Consider the following 14896-nt stretch of genomic DNA (forward strand, 5'->3'; position numbering starts at 1 on the left):
AGGAGTGTAATTACAGAGCTTTTGAAGCGGTTACCAACTTACCATGATTGCTACAATTACCAGGACTTGGAGAACTTCAGCATAGCAACCCCATGCTTTATGGATGTACGGGCAAAACGTAACATGTACAGAGGCGAACCGGAAGCAAGAAAGGAATGTGAAAGACTTGTTCCTGGGCGCGTTCGCGGCACGTTGTAACAATCCTAAAATTTGAATTCAAATAAACAAATTTTCTTACACGTGGCCCCCACGTGTCAGTCTCTCCCTCCCCTCTCCCATACTTCTTCCTGTTCTGCACGTCGCAGTAATGGCCCGAGCTCTCCCGAAGCTCCCCACCGCTGTGCTTGCCGTCGTGGACGCCGATCCCGGTTTCCCGGCCGTCGGTGACGCCGCCAAGTCGCCCACGACGTCCCCCGAGCTCGCCACCTGCCCTCACTCCCGTTTACGCCTCGCTCCCCTCCCCTTCTCCTTCCCTGGTCGCCATGAACGGCGAGTGAGCAAGCTCACTGTCTCCCGCCGATTCGCGAGCTCCGCTCCACGGATTTCAAATCCACCGCAACCGAAGCTCGACAACCTTCCTAGCTTCCTCCTCGACCCCTCCTTCGCGAGCCTCATCGACCAAATCGCCGGGAACCGAAGCTTCCCCGGCCGCCCGCCATTGAAGCCGCTCGGAGCTCTGGTCGCCGTCGAACTCCCTCGTCCGATCATCGATTTCTTCACTTGACGGCTCAAATCGACCCTAGGTGATTCACTGAAGCTCATGCTCCCCTTACTTTTCCACGTTCACCGAGTTTCCACGCTCGATTTCGACCACGTCGCCGCCGGCCGAACTGCGCCGTCGCCGCCATGCGCTGCGAGCCGCCTCTGCGCCGCCTTCCGCCCCGTTTGCGCGCGCACCAGGCCCGTCCAAGCCCTCTTCTGCTCACCCCGCGCCGCTCCGCCGCCGCCTGGCCTCGCCGCCGCCGGCACGAGCCGCGCCGCCGCCTCCTCTGCCCCGTGCCGCCGCTGGGGCACCGCCGCGCGCTAGCCACCCCGCTGCCTAGGGCCGCGCGCGCGGGCCCCACGCGCCGCTGCCGCTGCGCTACCGCGCAGGCCGCCGTCGGCCCTGCCGCCGCGGGCCTCGCCCCCTCCCTGCGCCGGCGAGCGCGCGCCATGGAGTGCTCGCCTGGCCGGGTCGCCCCCCCCTCTGTTTTGTTTCAATGACCAAAGGGGCCCACGGGTCAGGGGTTAAAGGGATTTCTTTATTTTGTGTTTTATTTCGGCTGTAATTGGTAAAGTCCATATAAATTCAAGGAAAAATGCGAAAAATATGAAATAAATTTTGTTGGATTTGTTAAAGTAAGATCTATAGAGGAAAAATATCCACAGTGGCAAAATGACCTTTTTACCCCTGCAAGAATTTAGGTTGTGTTTAGTCTTGCTTAATTAGTTTCTATAGATTTGTTAATCTAAAAATTATGAAATTTTTGCAGTAGCTTACTTTAAACATGAGTGATCCACCATAAAATTTTCATACACATAGGACCTAGTTTAGTATATGAATATAATATGTGACCAAACTTAATTATATGTATAGGTATAATGATATTTATTTTACATGTAGATTTTTATGCAAATTATAAGAGGCAAATAATAATGTCTTTGCTGGTCATATTTTGTTTTATAATAAATCATGCTCTAATTGATAATTTAGCTTCTAATTGTTCCTAGCACTTAGGGTTAAAGTTATTTATCACTATATTTGCATCCTTTTATGTAAATTGTTAATTTGTTTAATGTTTATCCTCTAGTGGCAAAGTCATGTTAGCATTTACTCATTGTTTCATATGCATACATATAGAATCCGCGACCGAGGAAGTCGTATACGAGGTGATCGCGGAGCCGCAGGAGCAGACGGAGCCAGCCCCGCAGGCGTTTCGTGACGACCCGGCCCAAGGCCCAGTTGACACTAGCTCTGAGCAGCAGCCCGCAGGCAAGCCCCGGAGCATAACCTAATATTTTAACTCATGAAATGTTATTTATGTATTTACTTATTTATGCATTAAGTTTCTAGGCGTTGGATGAAACCTTAGTTGCATAATTCCTAGGTTCCATTGGTCGGAATACTAGTATGCATATGTCGTTATCTAGGCCATGCTAAAATAGGATTCGGTAGAAGTCGAGTAATGTCCTGTTACTCGCGAGGTATAGGATGTCTTTAAGATTTGATTATGGATTGTTGGAATATGGAGGAAAGGAAAAGAATTGGAGACCGGACGGGAACTGTCTAGCCCCGTCTGTGTCGGTTAAGGACCGTACCGTTGTCGGCCCTGCTGATCAGGTTTGAATTGTACTAACCGCATACCGGGAGTAGGAGGTAGTCGAAACCGGTAAGCCGAGTACTGCCTTGCTTCGAAAGTACAGGAACCCGCACCCAACTCCTGGGGCGAGTCGAGTAGTCGCGGAGAATTGGGATGCAGATGTTTACTTTTGGTGGTCTCACGTTGAGCTCGGCTGACCATATGTCGTTGGGCTGGTTCCTGTAGTTCGAGGCGGGGAGGGGAATGGTTGGTATGTATAGTCCGACGGGGCAAATACGTGCCGTGTTGGTTAGGTCCACCTTGCAAGGTTAAATCGGATCGATTCGCCGTCAGTCGCTCGCGGACATGAGCACCTTGATCCTCGAGTCACATCGTAGTAAGAACATGGAAGTGATTGAGATGATCGGTATAGTTGTACCTAATCAATTGTTTTTCCACACTGATTGTTATAGAAGTGCAAACCTTAGAAAATAGGTACTCCTTAATCTTGAGCTAAAATAATGAAAGTAAGGACTCACTCTTAATTGCTTTTCCGCAAAACAACCCACAGCCAGAAAGCCGTGCATGTCTAGATAATGGGCTATGTATACCCATAGTCGGGTAAGCCTTGCGGAGTATTAGTATACTCAGGGTTGTGGCTTAAACCATTTCAGGTCAGGATGGGATCGACTTCTGCCCTTGTTGTGCTAAGTTTATACAGCTTGGCGCGGATGGTTGGGAGGTGGCCGGACCAGATGTTTAGTCTTTGCTGGTTACAAAATCACACACCGTGGGCTGAGTGTGTGATTCGATACTGCGTTTGGTGTAGTATAGTCGTCAGGCTTCCTATATCGGACTTTGTTTTAAAATAAAGTTACTCTTGTATATTGTTATGTAATGAAACCAGGGTTGTAGAACTTAATGTACTATACTCGGTATTGTAATCGTATTTTTATGTACTCGTCATGTTTATACTGCCTGCGCTCACCTTCGCGTGGGACTACTGGTGTTTGTTTCGATCGAAATGTCGGTTTCGAAAGGACTGTCAAATTAAACCGTTAAGCCAAATGTGCCTGATGTGTTCAAATGATGGCCATTTAGCTTAATTTGAGTTTTAATTTGGCGGTTCTGTCACAGCTGGTATCAGAGCCGAAATACACCAGGGGTAGTATGGATGTGACTATTTTCTAGATTTTCAAGATTAAAAATGAATTTCTGGGGTATAAAGAAAAATCGTTTCAGTCGCGCTTTACGATTAAATCCGTATTAAGCCCTACATAGTATTTGGTTATTTATAAATTGGTGGCAATATTTATATTCACTGACTTCCAGCACATTTCTTTCGGTTAAACCTTAATTTCTTGCACAACCCTTACTTAATGTTGTAACGACGCACCTACGCTGAGGTAAGCAAGGTGAGCATTCTTAGTAGTCCCTTAGAATAGCCCACGTGTTTCATACGTGTGCGGGTCCCGTATGATGAGCATACGAGGAGGTGATAAGGCTCCATTCAAATGAGCCTGTCGCTATCTGCCGCCTGATATGGAGCGCGGACTTCCCACCGTGTGATTATGAGCACGGCCATTTCGTAAGGCAATGTTACGAGATGTAAATCTGTCATACGATTGGTTATGACCGTGTACCTTGGGACACGTGTACCCTTGGGTGTCCCGTAAGGCGATTTGTACGGGAAGTGAATACGTTGCCTCGGTAACGTATGCAGCACTGTCCATGCAGCGTTAAACGCATGGGCGCCATCTCTATAGTGGATGGTGATGTATGTGTGAATATGTGGGCAACTGCATATGCGTTACCCATGTGGCGTAGGACACATGGGGGCCGTTCGTGTGTGCTGGCACGAAGGGTCCAGTCGTGGATATATGCATATATATGTATATCATGTGCTTTCTGCAGGTACACTAACAAACGAACGCGTAAGTTAAGGCGTGTAGAAATCGATTATATAATTGAGAGCGTATGTTGCCACCGAAAGACCACGTATATTGCCCTATTATTGTCGGCGATTTTTGTTGGAAGAGTGACGTAGGACGATCATGCATAATACCATTCATTGCATTATAAGAGTGGAGTAGCGAGTGATTTGTGTTGTGAGTTTTTGTTGGAAGTTTGAAATTAAAAGAATTTATGTTTCTCTAGAGTGATGTAAATGTTTACAGTTTTATGAGTTATGAGTTCGTATTTTCTGTTGGAAGTGTTCCTTACCGCTGTCGGCGTTTTTCGCAGATGGCAGCCTTGTCGGACTTCCACTTTGACGAGGACGGGTGGGTGCGTTCCACTTGTCTTCACCGTGAGGGCCTTCCCGTGCTGCTATGGGAGGTGCTCCAGGAGTTTGGCCACACTGAGTCTCCCCAGTACTACGGTCGCGTGTCCTCCGAGGGGGGCATCTCTGGTTGGGAGGCTCGCCTGCGAGTTCCGGCACGCCTCGGTCTCTTTCCGTCAGACTCTTGGGAGGTGCACACTGAGGGTGCTGAGATTTTGAGCGTCTGGGATCGTGCAGCTGCGATGGCTATTACCCAGTTTTGTGAGCAGGAGCCCATCTTTGCGAGTTACTCTGCTTCGACGGTTGGTTTTCCTGTCAGAGTGACTTCTGAGTACTCGAGGCAGCGGTTTTCTCTTCTGTTGGACTCTACTCTTCCAGGCCACGTCCCAGCTTTGGCCAGGATCGCCCGCTACGCCGCCGGTATGTTGGGTGTGTGCGACCAGTTTAGGAGTGAGAACACACTCTACCGGCAGGGACTTCGGACAGCTCACGCCACAGCACAGGAGCAGACTCAGCAGATCTTAGGACAGAGCCAGCAGCTCGCAGAGCAGAGTCAGCAGGTAGTGGGGTTGGCACAGCAGTTCTGGGAGCAGGAGCAGAGGATAGTTGAGCAGGCTCAGCAGATTTTGGAGCAGTCACAGCAGTTAGAGGAGCAGTCACAGCAGCTAGCGGAGCAGACAGAGCAGCTAGCGGAGCAGGCTCAGCAGATTGAGGAGTTGACTGAGCAGGTGGACGACCAGGAGGCTCTAGCTGACCACTTACAGGACGCGCTTCAGGTTGCACTAGGGAACGTGCACCAGTTGCAGCTTCAGCAGCAGCAGGCCGCAGCCCCACCTGAGCCACCACCTCAGGTGTCAGGTGTTGAGTCAGGAGTTGGGCCTCAGGAGATGTCTGATGCAGAGAGTTCCGTCGGTCAGAACGACGTTCCACCTCAGGCAGGGTCCACAGCCATCTTAGTGAACGAGCAGAACGTGGGACGCCTGCAGGAGGAGTTACGCGCGCGTGGGATCGAGGTTGAGCGTGTCTTCGAGTACCAGCCGCCGCGTTGAGTAGCTAGATTTCGGATGTAGGAAGGGCTGACATAGTATTGTAGTTTGGTAAATGTATGAGAGACAATTAGATCTTGTAGTATGATAGAATAACTCTGATGTAAGATAGGACGGTGGTTTGTATATGTTTGGACTGAGTTTGTAGGTGTGTAATCCCATTGTAAAATATCATCTTAGCGTTCGACTTATGGTAATTCCGAAGTTTAGTACGTAAAAACTCGTGAAGACAGTCCATGCGGTAAACGCGCGTTATACAAAAGTTGTAGAGTATTCCGATAACCACTCACTTGCAAAAGTTATGAATTTTTGGACGTATAGTTTGGGAGATACTGTCAAATTTATACCGCGAAGATTTGTGATATTGAGATTTTGTTGGGGCCTATTTCGTATTCACTAGTTGATGCAAAAATGATTTTACCTCCCTCATGCATGATCCAGTTATTCTTATTCCCATTTTGGGGCATAAAAGTGGTGATACAATTGTTGAGTTATTTAATCGGTGTTCTAAATTCAGCATTTTTCATGAATTGAATATTAGTTGCTATCATGATTATTTAATTTAATCAAGGTATTGGGACTAATCAATTCATGATTAATTGCAGAATGCCGAACACCGATAATGACTCCTCTGCGCCCAATGGTGCTAATGCGCTGCCACCGCCTCCCAATTTGGTTGAGGCAATCGCGGCCATGTTGACTGGGCGCGATGAACAGACGGAACTGCTCCGTCAGCTCGTTCATCAGGGTGCTGCACCGCGGCATGGAAATCATAATCATCACCAGCCGCCTGTCCCTGGGTATCAGGAGTTCTTGGGTACTCAGCCACCGCTTTTCCATAAGGCGGATGAGCCACTGGAAGCTGACAGTTGGCTCCGGACCATTGAGTCCAAGTTCACTCTATATCGGTATGATGACAATGACAAGGCATCATTTGCAGCTCAGCAACTCAGAGGTCCTGCACGTACGTGGTGGGATAATCACGTAGCTATGTTCCCTGCTGGCACTCGATTTTCTTGGGATGAGTTCAAGGAAGCTTTCAGGGCACATCATATCCCTGCAGGGGTGATTCGCAGGAAGCTCAATGAGTTCTTGGCTCTGAAACAGGGCAATAATACTGTGACACAATATGCTCAAGCTTTTAACACTTTGTCTCAATATGCTGGATATCATGTGGAAACAGATGAAAAGAAACAAGCATGCTTCAGGCAGGGGCTTAGCAGCAAGCTCCAGGAGCGCTTGATCATGTTCAAATTCAACACTTTTAGTGAGCTGGTCAATGGGGCTATCACTCAAGAGGACGCCCGTATAGCTCACCAAGCAGAGAAAAAGAGGAAGGCACCAGTGGGTGGAACTTCTAGTCAAGCAAACCAGAGGTTTCGTATAATTCAGACCGGACCCCCTCGTGCACCTTATCAGCATCGGCCGGTGTACCGACCAGTACAGTATCAGGCCACATATCGGCCTCCACAACAGCAGTCGGGTTATCGGCCAACACAGTATCAGTCGGGATATAGACCACCTCAGTACCCACAACCTCAAGGGGTAGCCAGATCTCCGGTGCCTCAGCAAAATGTGCAGAAGACGTGGGTGCAGCCACAGGGTGTACGCCCTAATTTCCCTCCCTGTTACAACTGTGGTCAAGTTGGTCATTTTGCACGTGAATGTCCTATGCCACCTAAACAAGTTCAGGGTTCTAATCAGCACAATCAGAAGCCGAAAGTGGCTCATTTCAAGCCTGGACGCGTGCATTATACCACGCTAGAGGATGTTCCTGAGGGAGCTCAAGTGATGGCGGGTATGTTTTCAGTTAACAATCTCCCTGTTACTGTATTGTTTGATTCTGGTGCCTCACACACTTTCATTAGCAATGAATGTGCTAGTAGACTTGGGTTGGAAGTGGAAAATATATCAAGGTCGTACAATATTCATTCACCCGGGGGGCATTTAGTTACCAATCAATTTGTTAGGCAAGTACCCTTGCAGTTACAGGGAAATATTTTTGCCACACAGCTTATAGTGTTACCAACTCAGAAAATGGATATTATTCTAGGCATGAATTGGATGGGGGTTCATGGAGTCATTCTGGACACTCTTTCTCAGTCTGTGCGCATTAATTCTCCTCTGCATGGTTCTATGACTTTGAATCTGGTGGACCATATACCTTCGACATCCACAGTGAATCAGGTTGAGGCCAAAAGTCTGGCTGAAATACCAGTGGTGTGTGAATATCCGGATGTTTTTCCGGATGACTTACCAGGCATGCCACCTGACCGTAAGATAGAGTTTGCCATTGAATTGCAACCGGGAACGGCACCAATTTCCAGAAGACCTTATCGTATGCCACCCAATGAGTTAGCAGAACTAAAGAAGCAATTGCAGGAGTTGCTTGATAAGGGTTATATCCGTCCTAGCACTTCACCTTGGGGCTGTCCAGCGCTCTTTGTTAAGAAGAAAGATCAAAGCCTCAGGTTGTGCGTGGACTATCGGCCTTTGAATGCTGTCACTATCAAAAACAAATATCCACTTCCCCGAATTGATATTTTGTTTGATCAGTTAGTCGGGGCCAAGGTATTCTCCAAAATTGATCTTCGATCGGGCTATCATCAAATAAAAATTAGGCTCGAAGATATCCCAAAGACAGCTTTCTCCACACGATATGGGCTTTATGAATATCTCGTTATGTCATTTGGATTGACGAATGCCCCAGCTCATTTCATGTATCTCATGAACTCGGTGTTTATGCCCGAGTTAGATAAATTTGTCGTGGTTTTCATTGATGACATTCTTATATATTCCAAGAATGAAGAAGAACATGCTGAGCATCTTCGCATTGTTCTCCAGCGTCTTCGGGAACACAAGTTGTATGCCAAATTCACCAAGTGTGAGTTTTGGCTAAAAGAGGTTCCATTCCTGGGTCATGTCATTTCAGAGAATGGAATTTCTGTTGACCCTAGTAAAATCCAAGATGTTTTGAATTGGGAAGCACCTACATCTGTTTCGGAAATTCGGAGTTTTCTTGGGCTAGCAGGATATTACCGGCGATTTGTTCCGGATTTTTCAAAAATTGCTAAGCCCATGACTGAGTTGCTCAAGAAAGGGGTGAAATTTAATTGGAACGATAAATGTGATCAGGCTTTTCTGACCTTGAGGAAATTATTGACATCTGCTCCTGTTTTAGCCCAACCTGATATTACTCGAACCTTTGATGTATATTGTGATGCATCGGGTACGGGTTTAGGTTGTGTCCTCATGCAAGACCGTCGAGTAATTGCTTATGCTTCCCGAGCACTCCGACAACATGAGGAAAATTATGCCACTCATGATTTAGAACTAGCAGCAGTGGTTCATGCTTTGAAGATCTGGCGTCATTATCTTCTGGGCAATCCTGTTCACATATATACGGACCATAAAAGTCTCAAGTATATCTTCACCCAGAATGAACTAAATCTACGCCAAAGGCGATGGTTGGAATTGATTAAGGATTATGATTTGGAGATTCACTATCACCCGGGTAAGGCCAATGTGGTAGCAGATGCTTTAAGCCGCAAGGCTCGGTGCAACTGCCTGTCTATTGTACCTTTCAATGAGACCCTTTGTTATGAACTGGAAAAATTAAACTTGGGGATCATCACGCAAGGCAGTCTTGATAATTTGGTCCTTTCACCTACTCTTCGAGATCGGATTATTTCTGCTCAAAAACATAATGTCGGGATGGAAAAGATTCGCCAAAGACTTGCGGAAAATGACCCGGGGGTGCAGTGTTTTCATCTAGATGAGGCTGGAATTCTATGGTTCAAAGATCGTTTGGTGGTACCTAAAGATTTAGAGCTCCGAAAACAAATCTTTGATGAAGCTCATCTCTCTAGGTATTCTATCCACCCGGGTAGCAATAAAATGTATCAAGATTTGAAGCAACGATTCTGGTGGACCAGAATGAAGCGGGAGATTGCTAATTATGTGTCTGAATGTGACACATGTAGAAGGGTCAAAGCGAGCCATTTGAAAGCAGCAGGTCCTCTTCAGCCTTTGAATATTCCATCTTGGAAGTGGGAGGACATCAGTATGGATTTCACTGTCGGCTTACCCAAAACTTCAAAAGGATACGACTCCATCTGGGTTATTGTTGACCGTCTTACCAAATCTGCACATTTTCATCCTGTGAAAACTATTTATACGGCCAAGCAATATGCTCAACTATATATGGACCGTATTGTGAGCCTTCATGGGATTCCAAAAACTATCATTTCAGATCATGGCACACAATTTATTGCTCGGTTTTGGGAGCATTTCCACGCCGCTCTTGGTACACAACTGATCCGCAGTTCAGCTTATCATCCCCAGACCGATGGTCAAACCGAGAGAGTTAATCAAATTTTGGAAGATATGTTGCGGGCTTGTGTACTCTCGTATAGTAAAAAGTGGGATGAGTGCCTACCTTTAGCTGAATTCTCCTATAACAACAGCTATCAGGAAAGTATCAAAATGGCTCCTTTTGAGGCATTATATGGACGTAGATGTAGAACTCCATTGAATTGGTCAGAGGCTGGAGAAAGAAATGTATTCGGCCCTGATATGGTCAGTGAGGCGGAAGAACAAGTCCGGATTATACAGGAGAACTTGAAAATAGCCCAATCCCGGCAGAAAAGCTATGCGGACAAGAAACGTCAAGCGATCTCGTTCCAAGTGGGAAATCATGTCTATTTACGGGTATCTCCAATGAGAGGAGTCCAACGGTTCGGTGTGAAGGGAAAGCTCGCCCCTCGCTATGTTGGGCCTTTTCCTATCATCGAGCGATGTGGGCCGGTAGCGTATCGCCTGGAACTTCCTGCCCAATTATCCGCAGTTCATAATATCTTCCATGTCTCCCAGCTCAGGAAATGCCTCCGTGTTCCAGACAAGATAATGGACATAGAAAAGTTACAAGTGGAGCCCGATCTTGTCTATCCAGAGTATCCAGTGAAAATTATTGATCACAAGACTCGAGTCACTCGAAATCAAACTAGCAATTTCTATAAGGTACAATGGAGTAATCACTCAGAGCGAGAAGCTACCTGGGAAACGGAGGAATTTGTTCAATCCAAATGTCCTGAGTTGCTCCAATTATACCAAGGTATATGATTTTCCGACTTCCTTTCAATTCGGCACTTTTCTCCTAAATCTCGGGACGAGATTTCTTTTAGGGGGAAGGATTGTAACAATCCTAAAATTTGAATTCAAATAAACAAATTTTCTTACACGTGGCCCCCACGTGTCAGTCTCTCCCTCCCCTCTCCCATACTTCTTCCTGTTCTGCACGTCGCAGTAATGGCCCGAGCTCTCCCGAAGCTCCCCACCGCTGTGCTTGCCGTCGTGTACGCCGATCCCGGTTTCCCGGCCGTCGGTGACGCCGCCAAGTCGCCCACGACGTCCCCCGAGCTCGCCACCTGCCCTCACTCCCGTTTACGCCTCGCTCCCCTCCCCTTCTCCTTCCCTGGTCGCCATGAACGGCGAGTGAGCAAGCTCACTGTCTCCCGCCGATTCGCGAGCTCCGCTCCACGGATTTCAAATCCACCGCAACCGAAGCTCGACAACCTTCCTAGCTTCCTCCTCGACCCCTCCTTCGCGAGCCTCATCGACCAAATCGCCGGGAACCGAAGCTTCCCCGGCCGCCCGCCATTGAAGCCGCTCGGAGCTCTGGTCGCCGTCGAACTCCCTCGTCCGATCATCGATTTCTTCACTTGACGGCTCAAATCGACCCTAGGTGATTCACTGAAGCTCATGCTCCCCTTACTTTTCCACGTTCACCGAGTTTCCACGCTCGATTTCGACCACGTCGCCGCCGGCCGAACTGCGCCGTCGCCGCCATGCGCTGCGAGCCGCCTCTGCGCCGCCTTCCGCCCCGTTTGCGCGCGCACCAGGCCCGTCCAAGCCCTCTTCTGCTCACCCCGCGCCGCTCCGCCGCCGCCTGGCCTCGCCGCCGCCGGCACGAGCCGCGCCGCCGCCTCCTCTGCCCCGTGCCGCCGCTGGGGCACCGCCGCGCGCTAGCCACCCCGCTGCCTAGGGCCGCGCGCGCGGGCCCCACGCGCCGCTGCCGCTGCGCTACCGCGCAGGCCGCCGTCGGCCCTGCCGCCGCGGGCCTCGCCCCCTCCCTGCGCCGGCGAGCGCGCGCCATGGAGTGCTCGCCTGGCCGGGTCGCCCCCCCCCTCTGTTTTGTTTCAATGACCAAAGGGGCCCACGGGTCAGGGGTTAAAGGGATTTCTTTATTTTGTGTTTTATTTCGGCTGTAATTGGTAAAGTCCATATAAATTCAAGGAAAAATGCGAAAAATATGAAATAAATTTTGTTGGATTTGTTAAAGTAAGATCTATAGAGGAAAAATATCCACAGTGGCAAAATGACCTTTTTACCCCTGCAAGAATTTAGGTTGTGTTTAGTCTTGCTTAATTAGTTTCTATAGATTTGTTAATCTAAAAATTATGAAATTTTTGCAGTAGCTTACTTTAAACATGAGTGATCCACCATAAAATTTTCATACACATAGGACCTAGTTTAGTATATGAATATAATATGTGACCAAACTTAATTATATGTATAGGTATAATGATATTTATTTTACATGTAGATTTTTATGCAAATTATAAGAGGCAAATAATAATGTCTTTGCTGGTCATATTTTGTTTTATAATAAATCATGCTCTAATTGATAATTTAGCTTCTAATTGTTCCTAGCACTTAGGGTTAAAGTTATTTATCACTATATTTGCATCCTTTTATGTAAATTGTTAATTTGTTTAATGTTTATCCTCTAGTGGCAAAGTCATGTTAGCATTTACTCATTGTTTCATATGCATACATATAGAATCCGCGACCGAGGAAGTCGTATACGAGGTGATCGCGGAGCCGCAGGAGCAGACGGAGCCAGCCCCGCAGGCGTTTCGTGACGACCCGGCCCAAGGCCCAGTTGACACTAGCTCTGAGCAGCAGCCCGCAGGCAAGCCCCGGAGCATAACCTAATATTTTAACTCATGAAATGTTATTTATGTATTTACTTATTTATGCATTAAGTTTCTAGGCGTTGGATGAAACCTTAGTTGCATAATTCCTAGGTTCCATTGGTCGGAATACTAGTATGCATATGTCGTTATCTAGGCCATGCTAAAATAGGATTCGGTAGAAGTCGAGTAATGTCCTGTTACTCGCGAGGTATAGGATGTCTTTAAGATTTGATTATGGATTGTTGGAATATGGAGGAAAGGAAAAGAATTGGAGACCGGACGGGAACTGTCTAGCCCCGTCTGTGTCGGTTAAGGACCGTACCGTTGTCGGCCCTGCTGATCAGGTTTGAATTGTACTAACCGCATACCGGGAGTAGGAGGTAGTCGAAACCGGTAAGCCGAGTACTGCCTTGCTTCGAAAGTACAGGAACCCGCACCCAACTCCTGGGGCGAGTCGAGTAGTCGCGGAGAATTGGGATGCAGATGTTTACTTTTGGTGGTCTCACGTTGAGCTCGGCTGACCATATGTCGTTGGGCTGGTTCCTGTAGTTCGAGGCGGGGAGGGGAATGGTTGGTATGTGTAGTCCGACGGGGCAAATACGTGCCGTGTTGGTTAGGTCCACCTTGCAAGGTTAAATCGGATCGATTCGCCGTCAGTCGCTCGCGGACATGAGCACCTTGATCCTCGAGTCACATCGTAGTAAGAACATGGAAGTGATTGAGATGATCGGTATAGTTGTACCTAATCAATTGTTTTTCCACACTGATTGTTATAGAAGTGCAAACCTTAGAAAATAGGTACTCCTTAATCTTGAGCTAAAATAATGAAAGTAAGGACTCACTCTTAATTGCTTTTCCGCAAAACAACCCACAGCCAGAAAGCCGTGCATGTCTAGATAATGGGCTATGTATACCCATAGTCGGGTAAGCCTTACGGAGTATTAGTATACTCAGGGTTGTGGCTTAAACCATTTCAGGTCAGGATGGGATCGACTTCTGCCCTTGTTGTGCTAAGTTTATACAGCTTGGCGCGGATGGTTGGGAGGTGGCCGGACCAGATGTTTAGTCTTTGCTGGTTACAAAATCACACACCGTGGGCTGAGTGTGTGATTCGATACTGCGTTTGGTGTAGTATAGTCGTCAGGCTTCCTATATCGGACTTTGTTTTAAAATAAAGTTACTCTTGTATATTGTTATGTAATGAAACCAGGGTTGTAGAACTTAATGTACTATACTCGGTATTGTAATCGTATTTTTATGTACTCGTCATGTTTATACTGCCTGCGCTCACCTTCGCGTGGGACTACTGGTGTTTGTTTCGATCGGAATGTCGGTTTCGAAAGGACTGTCAAATTAAACCGTTAAGCCAAATGTGCCTGATGTGTTCAAATGATGGCCATTTAGCTTAATTTGAGTTTTAATTTGGCGGTTCTGTCACACACGTCCACCGCAGATGCACGCTACCGCGCCACGGACGCACGGAGCATGCCGGAGACGTTCCTGGACGCGAGCACAGACTTGTACATCTCCATGACGAGCCTCTGGCCGAGCTCGTCGGCCTTCTGCTGCGCCTTGCTGCTGGAGCGGCGCGTGGGCACCCGCTTCTTCCACAGCGCGCCGGCCGCGGTGGGCGGCGCCCGCGCCGCGGCCGGCTGCGTCTTGGCGGCGCCCAGCATCACGTCCACGTAGGCGTCCCGGATCCGGCCGAGCACGCGCATGGGCGCCTTGGCCACGGGCGCGGCCGGGGCCGGCGCCGGCGCCCTGCCGCGGCGGCGCTTCACCCGGAACATGCCGCCGAGCCGCACGGCCCACGGCCTGGGCCCGCTGCCGTCCCCGAGACGCACCAGCCTGCGCCGGCGCCTGCCGCGGGACGCCGCGCCGGCGCCGTCCGCGGGCTGGTAGTCGCGCCGGCGCCAGTAGGACCTGATGCCCTTCGTGAACCGTATCGGGAAGGCCTCGGCCTCCATCTGTCCCCCCGGCCCGCTCGCTGATCGCGTCGTCGGCCTGATCGTACCGGTGTGTGCCTGGTGAGAAGATAGCTAGGTTTGATCGAGCTGCTGCGCCGAATGATCACGGCGGCTCTCCTTTTATACGATTGTTGCCGAGAGCTGCTGCCGTCACGTGCGCAGGCAAGATAAAATAAATTTTTTGAGGGGTCAGGATAATAATTCGCAGCGGAGAAATGTTCAGAAGCTCTAACAGTTCCTGCTTTCCCAGAAGCTGCGTGGCCGCGTGCGCGGCTAGCGTTGGTCGGTAGGTGCAGAGGTGGTTGTTGAAGTGTTCGCTTGTGTCAAGTTTGTTATGTACACAAGG

General features: G+C 48.6%; 1 protein-coding gene across 1 annotated transcript; it reads right to left on the minus strand.

The window, feature by feature from the left end:
- Window positions 1–14631, minus strand: LOC120676925. Its single transcript, XM_039958271.1, has 2 exons — window positions 14028–14631; window positions 1–193 (listed from the first exon to the last, which is right to left on the minus strand). Exon 1 carries the CDS (start codon window positions 14548–14550, stop codon window positions 14044–14046), a length of 507 nt encoding a protein of 168 aa, XP_039814205.1. The 5' UTR covers window positions 14551–14631; the 3' UTR covers window positions 1–193; window positions 14028–14043.
- Window positions 14632–14896: the final 265 nt, after the last annotated feature.

The sequence above is a fragment of the Panicum virgatum genome, chromosome 5N (genome assembly GCF_016808335.1).
Source record: "Panicum virgatum strain AP13 chromosome 5N, P.virgatum_v5, whole genome shotgun sequence".
Classification (NCBI taxonomy): Eukaryota; Viridiplantae; Streptophyta; class Magnoliopsida; order Poales; family Poaceae; genus Panicum; species Panicum virgatum.